The sequence below is a fragment of the Saccostrea cucullata genome, unplaced genomic scaffold, assembly GCF_032062105.1.
Source record: "Saccostrea cucullata isolate Sc308-1 unplaced genomic scaffold, CSIRO_AGI_Scuc_v1 ctg55, whole genome shotgun sequence".
NCBI lineage: Eukaryota > Metazoa > Mollusca > Bivalvia > Ostreida > Ostreidae > Saccostrea > Saccostrea cuccullata.
Genome location: NW_026937638.1, coordinates 616,586 through 632,978, shown reverse-complemented (window position 1 = coordinate 632,978; position 16,393 = coordinate 616,586). Strand labels below are relative to the sequence as shown.

Genomic DNA, 16,393 nt, shown 5'->3' with positions numbered 1-16,393 from the left:
ACATTTATATACATTCCCTATGTAAATATATGTACGTGACTAAGACTTGTCTTATATCCTCCCCCTTCCCCAACCCGAGGAAAAGGGTTTTCGCATAAATTTGGATAAGTTTACGAATTTTTTTTCAGCTGAAAGGATGAGTGCACTTAAGCTATGAGAGTTGGGTCCCGGTGTTTTGCGCAAAATAAAATCCCGAATTTCATGAAATTTATGTTTTATAGGTATTAAACAATGTCTTAAGAGCAGATTTTGGTATATTATATTACATGAAAGTTCTAAATAATGCCGAGCGACACTAGCTTTTGAGACGGGGGTTTAACAGTTTTGTCACATTTCTATTGTTATTCATATGCATCCCAGTTTTCAACGACAGAGTTTACATCGAGCCGCAACTTGGCCAATGGTCTCATTTGCACAGAATGTGTATTTTAATTTAAACTTATACATATCCAAAGGACAATGTTGGCCAAGTTGCGGCTCATAATTAATTTTTTGAAAACGTCTCCAAACTACCGTCATGTTAGCCACTAAATTAACATGTCCCCGAGTGTCAACGATTGATATCATAATCACTTACTCACGTGACATTCCACGGTTCGATACGCCAACCCTTTCATTGAACATTGCATTGTGTTTGTCATTTGAAGTTCCTACTCGGACAGTATCTATCGTGCTTCCAATTTCAAACTATGGAAATTTTTTACATAGATTTGAATAAGGTTCGAAGATTATATGTCTCTTATTTTACTGTGTATTTTTCGTGAGAAGTGTTTTGAAAGAATTCTGATATTGGTCGTGAAATTAGTAAATATAGGCTTCATTGTGCTATGAGGATGGAAATGCTTCTAAATGGATAAAGTGTAGCCGGTTTCCGGGAATGCTCACCTGAATTGGACAGTTTATACTGAAAGTGAAGGATCTTAAACATTCAATTTTATATACAAAGTAAATGAACAGTTTATATTTTTGTAGTTTAATCTTCATATTTCTCAAGAGAAAGAATAGATACAATTTATTATAATTATTATACATACACTTATTAAAACATTATAAATTCGTCTGAATCAAAAGGAATGCGATTTGGTTTGCCAACAAAAATAAGTAAGAACTTGTTCGAACCCGTTTGAATATTTTCACTATATACTAAACCAGAAGTAAAAGTCGGAATTGGTCACAGGTCTCTGATCATTCAAACCCTTTATCTTTCCTCGGGTACCAGAAATGTGAATACTTGTCAAATGTAGGAGCATTCAAGATAAAAAAAAAAAACAAGCACCTATTTTGAATACATAGGAAATAAAAAAGAAATAAGTATATTTATGGCATAGACTTGCTGATTCCGAAAGGGACCTACATATCTTATAAAATGAAATCAGTGTGCCATATAAGACATGAATATGTCGAATGTCTACTACTTCATCACGGGACAAGTTGTACAGATTTCTGATAGGTTACAACACCGGCACGGATCTCGAATGTCCTCTGATGGGTCCAAAACTATGAGAGATCTGTGTTCACCGGTATCACAAAGCGGGCAGCACGCCGCGAGATCCAAGCAGCAGCCCGGATCTACGGAGTCAGAAAAACGATCCCTGTCCAGAAAAGGAAATAAATTCGACTTTTTCCTCGGCAACTTCACAATGTGCGTCTCCCAGGCTCGCTTATAGTACGGTCTTCTACGACGATATAAAGGCATCAATGGCTCCCAGCCTCGCTTTAATAATGCCTGTCTTTTCCCGGCGTATCTCATGGATGGCATGGGTTCCCATCCCCTCTTTTCAAAATCTTTCGGAGAGGGGTCGGACTTGTCCAGAAATCGTTCCATCAAGTTATTGAATTCCTCGTCTCTTGTCAAGGAAGAGCCAACCACAGCTACAAAGACAACAATAATGTATGCAAAAATAAATACGGATTAAACAAAACAATAACATGTACACAACTGTTCTTAATTGTTGTGTTTTTCAGATCGTTTGTTTGATTGGGTTTTTTTTTCAGCGGAAGATAATGACAAGAAATGAAAAAAATATTCTCCTGAACTTCACTTCAACTAATGTTCTGGTAACCGTTCTAGCTAACTTCAGTTCAACAATGTATCGGGAACTGCCCAAAATCACTTCAACAAATGTACCGGGAACAAAATGAAATACATGGCATGTACAGTATGTATTTAAGCTAACCGTACTAACTCACTTAATCAAATGTACCGGAACCTCATACCTCACTTCGACAAATGTACTGTAAACAGACAAAGCCAGGACCTCATAAATGTACTAATATGAAAAAATTCAATAAGTGGGATTAAATATTATTGATAATACAGTGTTGAACTTGAAGGATAGAAATGAACAGCATCTAAATCAAGGCTGCAGTATAGTATACATCTTCGAAAGAACTATTTATGCAAATTAAGTACATGTACAGGTAAAATTTGTTTCACAGTTACTTTTACATGTGTTAGGAAATGAACAAGCTCTAAAATCTTAAATTTTGTCAATCATCCATGCCAATCATCCATTACATCCATGTAAGTTATAAGATACTAGTACACGGCGAACTATATTTCCCGTGACAAAGGTCCAAACCATCATGAAACTGGCATTTTATATTATATAACAAAAATTCAGAGTTCGATATTTTAGATCATTTACCAAAGAGGCAGACAGAAACCTGGACGTGTAGCACAATTTGTTACATATTTCATAACAGAGCAGTAAATCATGAAAAACAATGTCTAAGATTTATATATAAACCTTTGTGGAAGCAGCTATCACAAGCCTGGAGTTAATCAAGGATTCAATTTTGAGCCTTACAGAGAAAGGACTTCCAAAACAATGTACACTGTAAATGTATAAAATTTTAATTTTGTTGAGCAAAAAATCAATTTCACATTTTGTATTAAAAATTACTAATCATAAAACTATAATATAAATAGCCCACTTTGAATAACAGTTTGTGCAATTTTATAACCCCAAAACATCAGAACTATTACTTTGCTTCCTATTTTAAGGGAAAATCCGTAAATATAGAAACAAGTCCAGATAATGTAGGAGAGAGGCTAAAAAAGGACAACCCCCATCCCACCCAAAAAGAAAATCACGAAAAACAATCAAACATTATTCATAATAGGTAATCTAAATAGCGATTTCTATGTACAGTTTTAAGCTTTAAAAAGTATACGACATTGTATATGGATTATACATGATTATTCCTTCCTATTACTACTAGTCCATCATGCGAGAAATTACTCTTCTGTTTGCACGATAGAGTTGTGTTCGACTGAGAATTTAAGGAGTATATTGTTACAGTTGTTATTAATATAAAGGGGCTTTTTTCATAGGGTTTTTTATTATGTCAAATAAACCAAGGCAAAATATGTAAATTGACGTGCAAAATATGCTGTTAAAAGTTGACAGCATTGTACGAAATTCTGATGCAAATGTATATAACCTACAGCACACTTCATACGTATTCTATATGTTGCTGTTGAAATTAAATAGATGTATATCATAATAAATAATATTAATTTTACTCCCAACCAGTGAAGAATTAAATATCAATGATACATTTTGATTGAAAAAGTAAAGGCGAACACTAATATCCCAATCACATTTGAAATGCACTTGTTTTTCACATTTTTTTCTTTAGTCTTCTAGTCTTCCCAAAACGTTTACAAATGAAGCTGAAACTCTTCAGCTCAAACGACTATGTTCAGTTTCATAGAAGCAACTTCCCAGAAAGAGAATAATATACACCAGATGCGCCTTGGTTCTTTTCTTAAAGAATGTATGCATCATCAAGTTTTTATAAATACAATGGAATTGTCAATGGGGGTGTCATATATACAAAAGAATGAAGAATAGGGAACAAAATATGAATAATTAATAAACACACATGTCATTTGACAAATTGGCACTGTATTCTATAGAAGACCAATAATGAATTTCTACAAGAAACTACACTCACGAATCTTATAGTCAAACTGGGATCTTCAGAGCGACACAATGTTGCTGAGTACATATTTATGTCGAAGTTAGAACAAAAAGTTCAATTCAAATCGAAATTCATTCCTCTGGAAAACAATGCTCTGGTCGGAGTAAATGTAAACCGTGAAGATTTTTAATTACTTTTTATACTTCAAAAGTTCAAACTAGAAATTTGTCCTTACAGTACGGGACATGAATGTCCTGTCCAGGGTCCATTAGTAATGTGGCACGAAAATTTGAATTAGTGTATGAAGGTGGATGAAAATACATGTACCTTGAACATTTTCTTTAAAACTGAGAAGCTTTGTAAAATTTGAGACCTTTCCCGCGCGTTTCAAGTTGTGTACTGTTTGTTCATTTGAAATTGAAGATTTTACCACAGGGGCTTGTGTAGAGAAAATAAATCAGTTAAAAAAAACAAGTTGAGCACATCGGCTAGGAAAAAGCACATATCAGATCAGAACTAAAAGTTTACTGAGGTGGGGGGGGGGGAGGGGCTTGAATTTTAACCCCCCAGGGGTTCATGATTTGAACAAACTAGAATCTACACTACCTGAGGATGATTCCATATAAATATCACTAATCATGGCTTTGAAAAAGGAGATTTTAAAAGGTTTCCCAATATATCCCTATGTAAAACTTGGGTTTTTGGTTATTTGAATCTACACTACCTATAATTTTACATGAGTTTCATCTTTCCTGTCTCAATGATTCTTGAGAAGATTCTTAAAGATTTTTCCTATATATTCCTATGTAAAACTTTGATCGGCCATTTTGGCCCAACCCTAGCCCTGGGGGTCATGATTTGAACAAATTTGAATCTACACTACCTGAGGATGATTCCACATGAGTTTCATCTTTCCTGGCCCAGTGGTTCTTGAGAAGAAAACTTATAAAGAGTTTTCCTATATATTCCTATGTAAAACTTGGGTCGGCTATTTTGGCCCCACCCTAGCCCCGGGGGTCATGATTTGAACAAACTTGAATCTACACTAAATAATTTTACATGAGTTTCACCTTTCCTGTCTCAATGGTTCAACGATTTTTAAAGATTTTTCCTATATATTCCTATGTAAAACTTGGGTCGGCCATTTTGGCCCCACCCTTGCCCCGTGGATCATGATTTGAACAAACTTGAATCTACACTACCTGAGGATGATTCCACATGAGTCTCGTCTTTCCTGGCCCAGTGGTTCTTGAGAAGAAGATTTTTAAAGAGTTTTCCTTTATATGCCTATGTAAAACATTGATCGGCCATTTTGGCCACTCCTTAGCCCGGGGATCATGATTTGAACAAACATGAATCTACACTACCTGAGGATGATTCCACATGAGTTTCATCTTTCTTGGCCCAGTGGTTCTTGAGAAGAAGATTTTTAAAAAGTTTTCCTATATATTCCTATGTAAAACTTGGCCATTTTGGCCCCACCCTAGCCCCGGGGGTCATGATTTGAACAAACTTGAATCTACACTACCTGAAGATAATTTTACATTAGTTTCATCTTTCCTGGCACAGTGGTTCTTGAGAAGAAGATTTTTAAAGAGTTTTCCTATATATCCCTATGTAAAACTTGGGTCGGCCATTTTGGCCCCACCCTTACCCATCGGTTCTTGAGAAGAAGATTTTTTAAAAATGCCATTAATTTTTCTCTAATTCATAATTATCTCCCCTTGGAAAAGGGCGTGGCCCTTCATTTGAACAAACTTGAATCCCCTTTACCCAAGGATACTTTGTAGCAAGTTTGGTTGAAATTGGCCCAGTGGTTCTTAAGAAGAAGATGAAAATGTGAAAAGTTTACGACGACGACAACAACAACGACGACAACGACTACAGCGACAGACAACGGACAAATTTTGATCAGAAAAGCTCACTTGAGCCTTCGGCTCAGGTGAGCTAATGAGTACCTCGGAGAAAAAAAACACGTGTTTTTTTCTCCGAGGTACTCATTTTTTTTAATTGATTTATTTTCTCTACACAAGCCCCTGTGATTTTAACAATGATGTTACCAGGCAATCTAAAGAATAAAAAATGATATATTTGTAGATTCATTGATATAGCGTCATGACGCTGGTCATTTTTCACTGGACTGGATCTAAATTCAAGACGTTTGGTCTCAAATTCAAAGTTAAAAATGATCACTAGGTCAATTTTCAAACCGGGTCAAAATTCTACGTTACATCCCGAACAGCTAAGTCCATGAAAATATAACAAGTCAAGTGCAACTTGTTTTATAACAGCTTTCAAAAAGAGACGGAATCGATATAGTAGATCTAATAGAAGTATCAAAAGTAAAAACTCAAAAGACTGATTCCTGTTGATTGTGTATCAACATAAATGTGTATCACAATGTTTTAGCAGGAGACGAGGGAGTCAAAGTTAAAATCCTACAGGGGCGGCGACAGATCGTTTGATTTGAACACTTGTTATAATATTTCTACGCTACATTGTTCTATGCACTCTTCGTACTTTCTAGTCTTCGGTGACTACATTTTTATTTGTAAAGAATCCCTAAAACATAAAATCGTGCCCCGAAAATGTTTGAATCGATAGGTGCATACACCCCTCCCCCCTTCTCTCTACCTCTCTCACTTTCTCAGAACAGGATCAACAGTGGGCACATTTACTTTAAGAATAAAATGAAATTACCCCAACTTAGCAAAATTGAAAGGAACAAAAGAAAGCAGCCCCTTTTGGGACATCATTGTGATATTGGTATTATTTAGCAAGAACAATCGGATTAAATAATGGTTAACACATGTTCATTATTTTACTGCCGATACATACTAAATATATATATTTCCTCTCAAACTTTGTACATTGTACTTTTTTATTATTTGTAATAAAATGTCATGGAGTTCTAAAAAAAAAAAACCCACTACAATCATTTTTTTTTTTTGGCGAAATAACGATGTTAAACCTAATATCAACGCGTTTATAAATATCTTTAATAACAACAACAAAATATCAATGTCGGAAACTTCCTTTTCCTTTTTTTTCAAATATTGTCACTCATGTACATAATCTGTGCCGTTGGTCCTGGGTAACCATTTCTCGATTAAAACTTCCATACGACCGGGTTAATATTAATCGTATGTTTAAATAGCTTTTTTAATTAACATGTACATACATTTCAACTGAAATCTAATTGAGAACTTTATAATTTATAAACGAGTTTAATTAACAATAATGTTTCTTTGAAAAAAAAACCCAGAGCATTCAAAATCCTTAAAACACCCCATATTGAAAACCATTACTCGGAAAAAGAAATAGAACTAAAATACATGTATATGGAGATTTGTGTGACTGTCGGAATTCCAAACTCCAATTTAGATTTTCATGTGCTTGAAATAGTATACAAGTTTTGCGTATAATCCAGGGGCTACATCACAAAGGACACGCTTCTCTTTGCTCATATTGGCTCTCGATGAAATTAAGTTTCAGATTTAAAAGAAAAAGTTATCTTTCTGAATGTTTTTTTTACAATAATACTAATGTAAATTTCTTACCAGTGATGGCAAAGAACACAGTAATTGATAAGCACCTACAAAAAATTAGTAATTTATTTGATTAATATTTACAAAGAAAATTGATACCTGTAAATTTTTATATTATCCTTCAATATTCTGTCGTTTAATATAAGAATGCTCACCTGAATTCCATAATAACGGTAAATAAAATGGTTTTATGTCCTGTCTAAAGCTGTGATACCCATACTTTTCATTCTCTGCCTCTCTGTATCTGGGTTATATACGGAGTTCTGTAAAGGCATCCTTAGCTCCTACCAGGTTTTCTACAAGGTGGGCGTGGTCATGGGGAGGGCTTCCTGTTCACTCGGCTTCATTGTTGCTTGTCAAACGAGCATCAAAACCTCACTTTTTTAAAAAAAGAACTACACAAATTGCAAAAACCAACAATCAATACTCGTGGGGTCGCTACAATCGACAGTCCCATATATAAGCTCTGATCTTGGCATGGTAGCATATCCAAAGTATGTGGCCTGCGTCATTTGAACAGCCTTTCCACATGGCACTTTGATAATCAGCATAGATAAAGATCTAAGCCACATTTCTACCTACCACTACCTACCACTTAGATGTGCACTATATATTTCTGTATATAGATGTAGTTTTACAGCGTATTCCACCATAAATCCCCCTAGGAAAAAAAGGCACCAGAATAGGTAGAAGAATTCCCCCCAGGGAAATCGCAACATCTTGTGAGGGGTAAATCATATTATGTAAAATTTCCCTTCATGACAAGTTTCTCTTTTCCTTAGCTTTAGTAACCCATTTCAAGAAACACGTTATTTTTCACTACGTTATAATGTATATCTTTCGACAACGAATTTGGACTGTAGTTTTGCAACTGCAAACTATTATGAGAGAGAGAGAGAGAGAGGAGAGATTTTCTCTGAAAATTAAGGCATTTTCTTCATAGTTACACTCACTGGAGTTGTTCAAAAAAGCAAAAGCTGTTGGTGTTTTAGATCCCTAGCTACATCAATTTAATGAATTTCTTATACGGTTATAACGAATTACGGATATAGCGAAGTAATTTCATATGTCCCAGCGACTTCGTTATAACCGAGTTTTACTGTATTACTTATTTGATATATTATAAACTTCTGTTTATTAATATTTTACCCAGTAATCAGAAATTTAAATGGATTCAATAACAAAATCTATTATGTGGCATAGGTTTTTTCAGGGGTAGTTGGAAATTAAAGTAATGTTAGTTAAGAAATAATTTTGCGCTTGGCACAAAATTTACATACTAGTAACTTGAGTTTTGTTGAAACTAGAAAAGCTCAAATCATTTTTGCTCATGACCGTTGTATGGCTCGATCTGGAAAGTTATCAAAACAACCGGGGTGTATTTGTGAAACACTGATGCCCCCGTATGTCAGCTTATAGCATGGGCGGGAGTTTCTCAAATGTAAGTCAAACTCAAAGGTCAAAATTGTTCGTATAAAAAGAAATGTCTTTTCACAAGGAATACACCTATGGAATATGGAAGCCCCAGTACTAAATGTTCAAAAGTTATGGCCATAGTTTGAGTTTTTTTAAAGAGGGTCAAACTCTTAGGTCAATATCAAAATGTCAATCATACACAGGTGGAGCGTGAAAGCCTTAGCCCTACCTAATCAAAAGTTATGGGAAAGGTTAAGGATTGCAAATTTTTGGTAAAAGTGGGTCAATTTCTAAGGTCAAGGTCAAAAGGTCAGATTTGGTGGTACTCAACGAAAGCTCTTATCACAAGAAATTCACATATGAAATTCAAAGCCTCCACCAATCAAAAGTCATGGGTAAGCTTTTGCAGACAAACAGACAGACGAACGGACGGACAAGGCAAAAACTACATACCTCCAAATCTTCGATGATGGGGGCGTATAAAGATTATATATACGGTGCAAGATTTTTTGCGCACTGTTTGGGAGAATTTCTCCACTTTCCAACGTTGGTTAATCATCTACCTTTCCCTCCATTAATATTCTAGACACATTATTTAATAAATCTGTATATTTTAATTTTATACACCCCCAACCCTTTATTGTCGCCTGTACAAGCGATAAATTCGCTTGAATTATAATTTTCTGCAATCCCCCAGACAATTCAAATTAAGCCAATTTATCGCCTGTAAAAACGACTATAAAGGGTTGAGAAGAGGATAAAATATACAAATTGATATTGGTTTCAGAATGTGTCTGAAGGGGGTGAAAGGTAGATGATTTACCAAAATTGGAAAGTGGAGAAATTCTCCAAAACAGTGCGCAAAAAATCTTGCGCCGTAAATTGCACATTTTTTGCATTACGGGATCTGTAGCGTTATGGTCAAAGACTAATATATAAAGCCATAACGCTACAGTTCTGCAGCTACCACTTTCCCTTCTTTGATTACACTGCACTGCGCCTGTTGAAAGTGGGGGGGGGGGGGCTTAACCTAGGCCCCAAAGTTCAATGCCTATATGTCTATCTTTCAAAAAAAGTGGAAGGGGGCTAAGCCCCCCCACCCCGCCCCACTCCTGGTTCCGCAGGGCATGCAGAACGTACATGGAAATATGAAAACATCAGCATGATCAGAAGTAGGATAAGGTGCCATGGAGGAGAGAGCAACCCTGATCATTGTGCACACCCACTTGCGCCCTTTGTCATCACCGGGTAAGCGAAATTCAAAATGAAAATGATGGTCTAATAATTGTTATGAGAGACGTCGACCATAATAGACTGTATTAAATATGATCGGCCAAGGAATTTACAAAATGTTGACTTTAAAGTTTTCTTTTCTTAATAAGACCTAATTCTCCCATGTCGTAAATCCTATTTCGTGGGGAGGGGGTGGAGGGTTAGTTTCCAACTTCTTTCAAAGGTTTGTCTGTAAAGGGGGGGGGGGCAGCCCCCTCCTCTCCCATGCTACCAGGTACATTCCTGGATATTGATTCTTATAATTTAACACATAATCCCTTATCACTTGCACATGGTTTTTGTCTCTCAGTTGATTAGACGCGCAAGAGTATGCGCTACGTACGAATAATTTCTAAAAACGAGGCAAGCTATTGACAAACAAGTTGATGATACAAGAAAAGGAACAATCTCATTTAAAGTCATCATTTTGCAAGTACTATGGTCGATACATTATCTTTTGTAAGGCCATAATTTGCACACACTGGATTTTCTGTGTACTCAATCATAACAAGAAGCACATAGCTGGGTCAGGGTGGCAGGGGATCCTCACTCCTACATGGCACCAGATCCCACTTCTGTTTTGGAGGTTCCTGATTTGTATTATCTGAATGGATTAAGGTCAAGATCTAGTAAAAATTAACACACAATTAACCAACAAAAAGTTCCTTTTTGGTGCTAGATCCATTTCATGACATGTGTATAATCAATTTCAAGCTTTCTTTTCATCCCTTGATGCATCATTTACTTTGGCTTTAGTTTCTTCGTGAGAATTATGTGTATGAAAACAGGCAAGTATTTTGCATGACATTCAATTTGAAATCATATGAAAATGTAAATCTGTATAAAAAACTAACCTATATTAAATTTGATATTGATTTAAAGAAGAAGCCATGAACATACTAATTACCGTTTTCTGAGAGACTGTAGGTAATCTGGATACATTTCCTTTGTCAAATTTGAGAAAAAATCCCATATTCATGACTGGTTTTCTTAATTTTTCATTGAAAATATCAGTTTAAAATACAGTTTTTCATCTTGTTTACTTACAAATTATGTACCTTGGAAATGAAAACACCTTATCCTGTTCACTCAAGTTAATGTTGTAAAACATCAATAAAGGAATCTATTTCTCAAGTTTGATAAATCTGTAGGCACCTTTCATTTACTAGATCTTGACCTTAATGGGCTTGAATGCTACTTGTTTCTCCACTTCTTGACAGTAGAAAAGGATTTACCAAGAGAAAAATAAAAAAATGTAATTAACTAAGCCATTATTAATTAACAATGATTAAACTGAAGTCTATGGGACCAAGCAAATTTTTAAAATAAAAATTCTCAAATAAAATCAATAAATACTGTGGTGGAAAGATGCATTATATCATCAGAACTAGAATGACAATTGAAAAAGATTTTTTTAAATGGATTTTATTAGTTAAAAACGAAGGAGAAAATTCTTGAACACAGGACAAAGTCATATATTAGGATATATTCCATTCTTATATGCTAATAGTAATAAATAGTGATTAATCTATAAAAAAAAAACAAGTTTGTGAGGAGAGCATAAATATGCAAGTATCTCTAGAATCTGATGCTTTTAGGGATGGAATATTTTAAATGAGATTATGAATAACCTTGCATCATGTACTTATTTGTCAGAAGTCTGTGTTGATTTAAAAAATGTTCTTACAAGGAACACACTCTTCTATATCAAATTAAATAGAACTAAACACCAAAATATATTTTTTCTTTTGCAAATGATAAAACAAAATACAAACAAGGATAATATTTATTGAACAATTCTATAAATACTGTTATAAAACAAAATAATTATTTCATGAAAGACATTTGATGCATAACAAATCAATTACATTTTGCACGCCATGGCTATGTAATTTGGTCAGTATTAAACAAACTAACAATGAAAGCTCAGCAATCTGCCATTCTTGTTTATGTGTGCAGGATGCATTGTCAGAATCCCTTAATAAACTTTCTTGATGAATTCTTGTTTTGGAAATTAAGTGCTATAATTGTATGATGCCAACTGAATTTTGGACCTTAGACCGTTTCTCCCAAGTATAGGTCCTAGCATGCCATTATGAGCTGTAGACCCTGTGGTTTTTCAGCATCCACTGAAGATTTACTTGAATGGGGCAGAATAAGGAGCTTTAGCTGATTTGATGCTCCCTACAGGGGAAGGGTTGAATGCTATAGATCGTTTATGTTCATCAGCCCACTGTACAAAGAGCAGGTCACTTTTGACACTTCCTGTGGGACTGTTTTGTCTCTTTTCACTGAGGTCTGGGCTGACAGAGAGTTGAACATTCTTCTCACTGACACCTGATGTTTTAGTATGAGCTGTGTCTTGGTCATTGGTGAAGGCTTTATTTGTAAAGTGACTGCCATTCTTGTGATTACCATTAGAGTAGCCTGTGAAAATTGATTTTATGATAAAACAAGTACCCTTTTTTTTTTACATTTATTCAGTAATCTGGTTATATTATAATTCTTTTTAAAATTTAAATTCCTATTCTTTAAATTCGTTTTTATACCCACTTGTTAGAAACAGACTGGATTAAAATTAGTTTTCTGCAAGAGCTATTTGATTTTTACTAACCTGAACTAGTATTTGAAAGTTGTGATGACCTTGTGCAATTTGACAATGGATTTGCTGTAGAATACTAAAGATAAAACAGAGCATTGCAAAGTCAGGAAATGTACACAGATTTAAACTAGAATTTGAAACATGGTAATCAGAGATTACAGAGCTCACCTCAACGAATGTTGTCTTTAAGTAAGGCTAAGTCACACAATTAACCAACAAAAAGTGTACATTCCAAAAATGAAAATATTTAAGCAATTTTGATCTGATACTTTGAAATAGACCTACATAAAAAATTTAAACTAGTTCTTCTTCATGAAAATGTAATCAAAATCCAGCATCTGAAGCAAATTTGAGAGTTTTCATCTCTTGATGCAACATTTGTGCAAGTTTGGTTTATACAATGTTATATAAGCCTTATAGTTTTTTGGTAATAGACCTACACCCATAACTTTTACCTGGTCTATTATCTGGAAAATGTATGTTGAATTCAGCATCCGAAGCAAATCCATTAGTGTGCATCCTAAGATATATCATCCATGCAAGTTTGCTCATTATAGGGCTCATAGTTAATTGGAAATGAAACATGCATCAAAAACTAATATTTTCACTCATCCAAAAAAAGTAGGTCAGATTCAGCATCCGAAGCAAGCCTGGTAGTATGCATCCTTATATGTATCATCCATGCCAGTTTGGTCATTAAAGAACTCATAGTTACTTGGAAATGAATCATGCACCAAAAACTTTAACCTATTCACTCAACCAAAAAATGTAGGTCAGATTCAGCATCCGAAGCAAGCCTGGTAGTATGCATCCTTATATGTATCATCCATGCCAGTTTGGTCATTAAAGAACTCATAGTTACTTGGAAATGAAACCTGCACCAAAAACTTTTACCTGTTCACTCAACCTGAGAATATAGGTCAGATTCAGCATCCGAAGCAATCCCGGTAGTATGCATCCTTAGATGTATCATCCATGCAAGTTTGGTCAACATAGGGCTTATAGTTACTTGGAAATGAGACCTACACCAAAAACTGCACCAAAAACTTTAACCTGTTCACTCAACCAGAAAATGTAGGTCAGATTCAGCATCCGAAGCAAGCCCAGTAGTATGCATCCTTAGACGTATCATCCATGCCAGTTTGGTCATTGAAGAACTCATAGTTACTTGGAAATGAAACCTGCACCAAAAACTTTAACCTGTCCACTCGACCGCAAAATGTAGGTCAGAATCAGCATCCGAAGCAAGCCCGGTAGTATGCATCCTTAGATGTATCATCCATGCAAGTTTGGTCAACATAGGGCTTATAGTTACTTGGAAATGAAACCTGCACCAAAAACTTTAACCTGTTCACTTAACCGCAAAATGTAGGTCAGAATCAGCATCCGAAGCAAGCCCGGTAGTATACATCCTAAGATGTATCATCCATGCAAGTTTGGTCAACATAGGGCTTATAGTTACTTGGAAATGAAACCTACACCAAAAACTGCACCAAAAATGTTAACCTGCTCCAAAAACATTAACCTCGTCATTCCTTTGCTGAAATTTCAGCATCTGAAACTTTGACTGGTACAATGAAACACATAGAACCATCTTCCATGCATGTCTAATCAATATAGGACATAGAAGTACTTAAAAAGAAAACTGCTCCAAAAAACTTAACCTTAACCTGGGATGCCGATGCCGAGGGTATTACATAAGCTCCCCAAACTTCGTTGAGGTGAGCTAAAAAAAGTAAGACCTTATAAATTTTCATACATCCCAAAGATTTTCAAATCTACTTCCTAAATCAATCATTTTTACATACACATAAATTGAATTCAGAAAGAAACAAGATGTGTTTGTGAAACACAATGTGCCCGGAGACAACAAAGTTAAAAAAAAAGCTATCTTTAGCATATAGGTTACAGTCAAGGTCACAAGGTCATTGACCTTAGTGTCATTTGAAAGAACTTGATTATTAAAATACACATACCAAATATGAAGTCTCTATCTCTCATGCTTCAGAAGTTATGGTTAAGGTTCAAAAAAGCTATTTTTAGCATATAGGTCACAGTCAAGGTCACAAGGTCATTGATCTTGGTGTCATTTGAAAGAGCTTAATGAGTGATGTAAGCATATCAAATATGAAGTCTCCATCTTTCATTAAGGTTTGCAGAAAAACTATTTTTAGCAAAAAGGTCACAGTCAAGGTCACTGACCTTGGAGTCATTTGAAAGAGCTTCATTAGTGGAGTATGCATACCAAATATGATGTCTCTGTCTTTCATTATTTAAAAGTTATGGCGAAGGTTAAAGTGTGCAGACAAACAGACAGACAGACAGAAGGACAAAAACAATATACTCCCCAGATCTATCAATAAGGGCGCATAATTATGACTATATTTGGATTCTCTTATTGTAAACTACTACTATATTCAACATATTGTCTGATACTTAAGAATATCCTCTGAGTTTGATCAATTTTAATCTGAGGCAGGCTATTGACAGATAAGTTGATATTATAAAGATTTCAACAACCTTGCTTAAAGGCAGCATTTTATAAATTCTATGGTAAGTTGTTAATTTTTATGAACTTGTTAGCAAATATAACTAATCACTAGATCATATTTTAGCTGACTTGTTTTATACCAATTGAATTGTTAGGCCTTCTTTTTTATACTAAGTCTATGACAAGACCTTTCCTTCAATGTGAACATTGTTGAATTGGCCTTTTTTTTTTTTTTTTACTATGGACTTAATTTTTGAATGTTTTATGTTATGGCTGTCATATTTCGTGTGTATTCCTTATGACAAGGGTAAAATTTCTTAAGTTTTATATTTTTTTTTACATCATGACTTTGAGGTTTCAAAAACTTTAACCTTTGCCATAATTTCCAAATAGTTACTGCACTGGCTATATCATATTTCGTGGGTACATTTGGTTTTTGTATTATTTTTTTTATTTTAATTGTTATTGACTGTGAATTGACACCATAACAATAATTAAGCTATAAACCAGCAGCTGGTAATTACATTTACCAAACACTGCCACAAAACTGATCCACTGAGTGATTTTATCTGATGCCGAGTTTGACTGACTACAGAACATTTATCTAGACACAGTCAACATCAGAAGCTTCTCTCCTTATTATAGTACAGACAGTGTTTCTAAGATTAGAACACATACTAATATCATACATACTTCATGAGCTCTGTTAAAATTCTCTCATACAAAGAGGGAGACTTTCTGTTTCTGGCCCCTACCTTCTGCCTTGTGCAGCAGTATTCATCTTATTCGGACACCTGTTTATAGTTTTGGAGGACCCCCATGTGCAGTTATTAATTGACTGGCATACGTCCGAGTTATTATTAGAAAATCATTAATGTTCAATTATAATAATTTTTTTGTGATCATGCATACCTTATTACTGGTTTCACTTTTATTTTTGATCTTTGAAGAAGATTCATCATAACTCCGAAGACACCGGCATTTTCTTCTTATCACATCCGAAATCTGTGAAAAAAGATATATGCGTCACAATCGTGCATAATTATACAAGTCTCTCAAACATTTTAGTATATATTTAGTATTGTATTTAGTATGCTTCGCGGTTTATAAAGCGTAAACTGCCCCAACCCAGTT

General features: G+C 34.9%; 2 protein-coding genes across 2 annotated transcripts in view; both read right to left on the bottom strand.

Annotated features, from left to right (window-relative positions):
- Window positions 1–957: 957 nt before the first annotated feature.
- On the bottom strand, window positions 958–7,898 carry LOC134248568 (uncharacterized). Its single transcript, XM_062730987.1, has 3 exons — window positions 7,634–7,898; window positions 7,491–7,525; window positions 958–1,872 (listed from the first exon to the last, which is right to left on the bottom strand). The coding sequence occupies exons 1-3, from the start codon at window positions 7,642–7,644 to the stop codon at window positions 1,412–1,414; spliced, it is 507 nt and encodes a 168-aa protein (XP_062586971.1). The 5' UTR covers window positions 7,645–7,898; the 3' UTR covers window positions 958–1,411.
- Window positions 7,899–11,962: 4,064 nt separating this feature from the next.
- Window positions 11,963–16,393, bottom strand: part of LOC134248529 (fibrillin-1-like) — a 43,051-nt gene continuing 38,620 nt past the window's right edge. The window contains exons 36-38 of the mRNA XM_062730919.1: window positions 16,172–16,264; window positions 12,781–12,844; window positions 11,963–12,593 (exon numbers count right to left, since the gene is read on the bottom strand). Coding sequence (XP_062586903.1) covers window positions 12,304–12,593; window positions 12,781–12,844; window positions 16,172–16,264 — 447 coding nt within the window. The 3' untranslated portion in view covers window positions 11,963–12,303. The remainder of the gene's footprint in view (window positions 12,594–12,780; window positions 12,845–16,171; window positions 16,265–16,393) is intronic.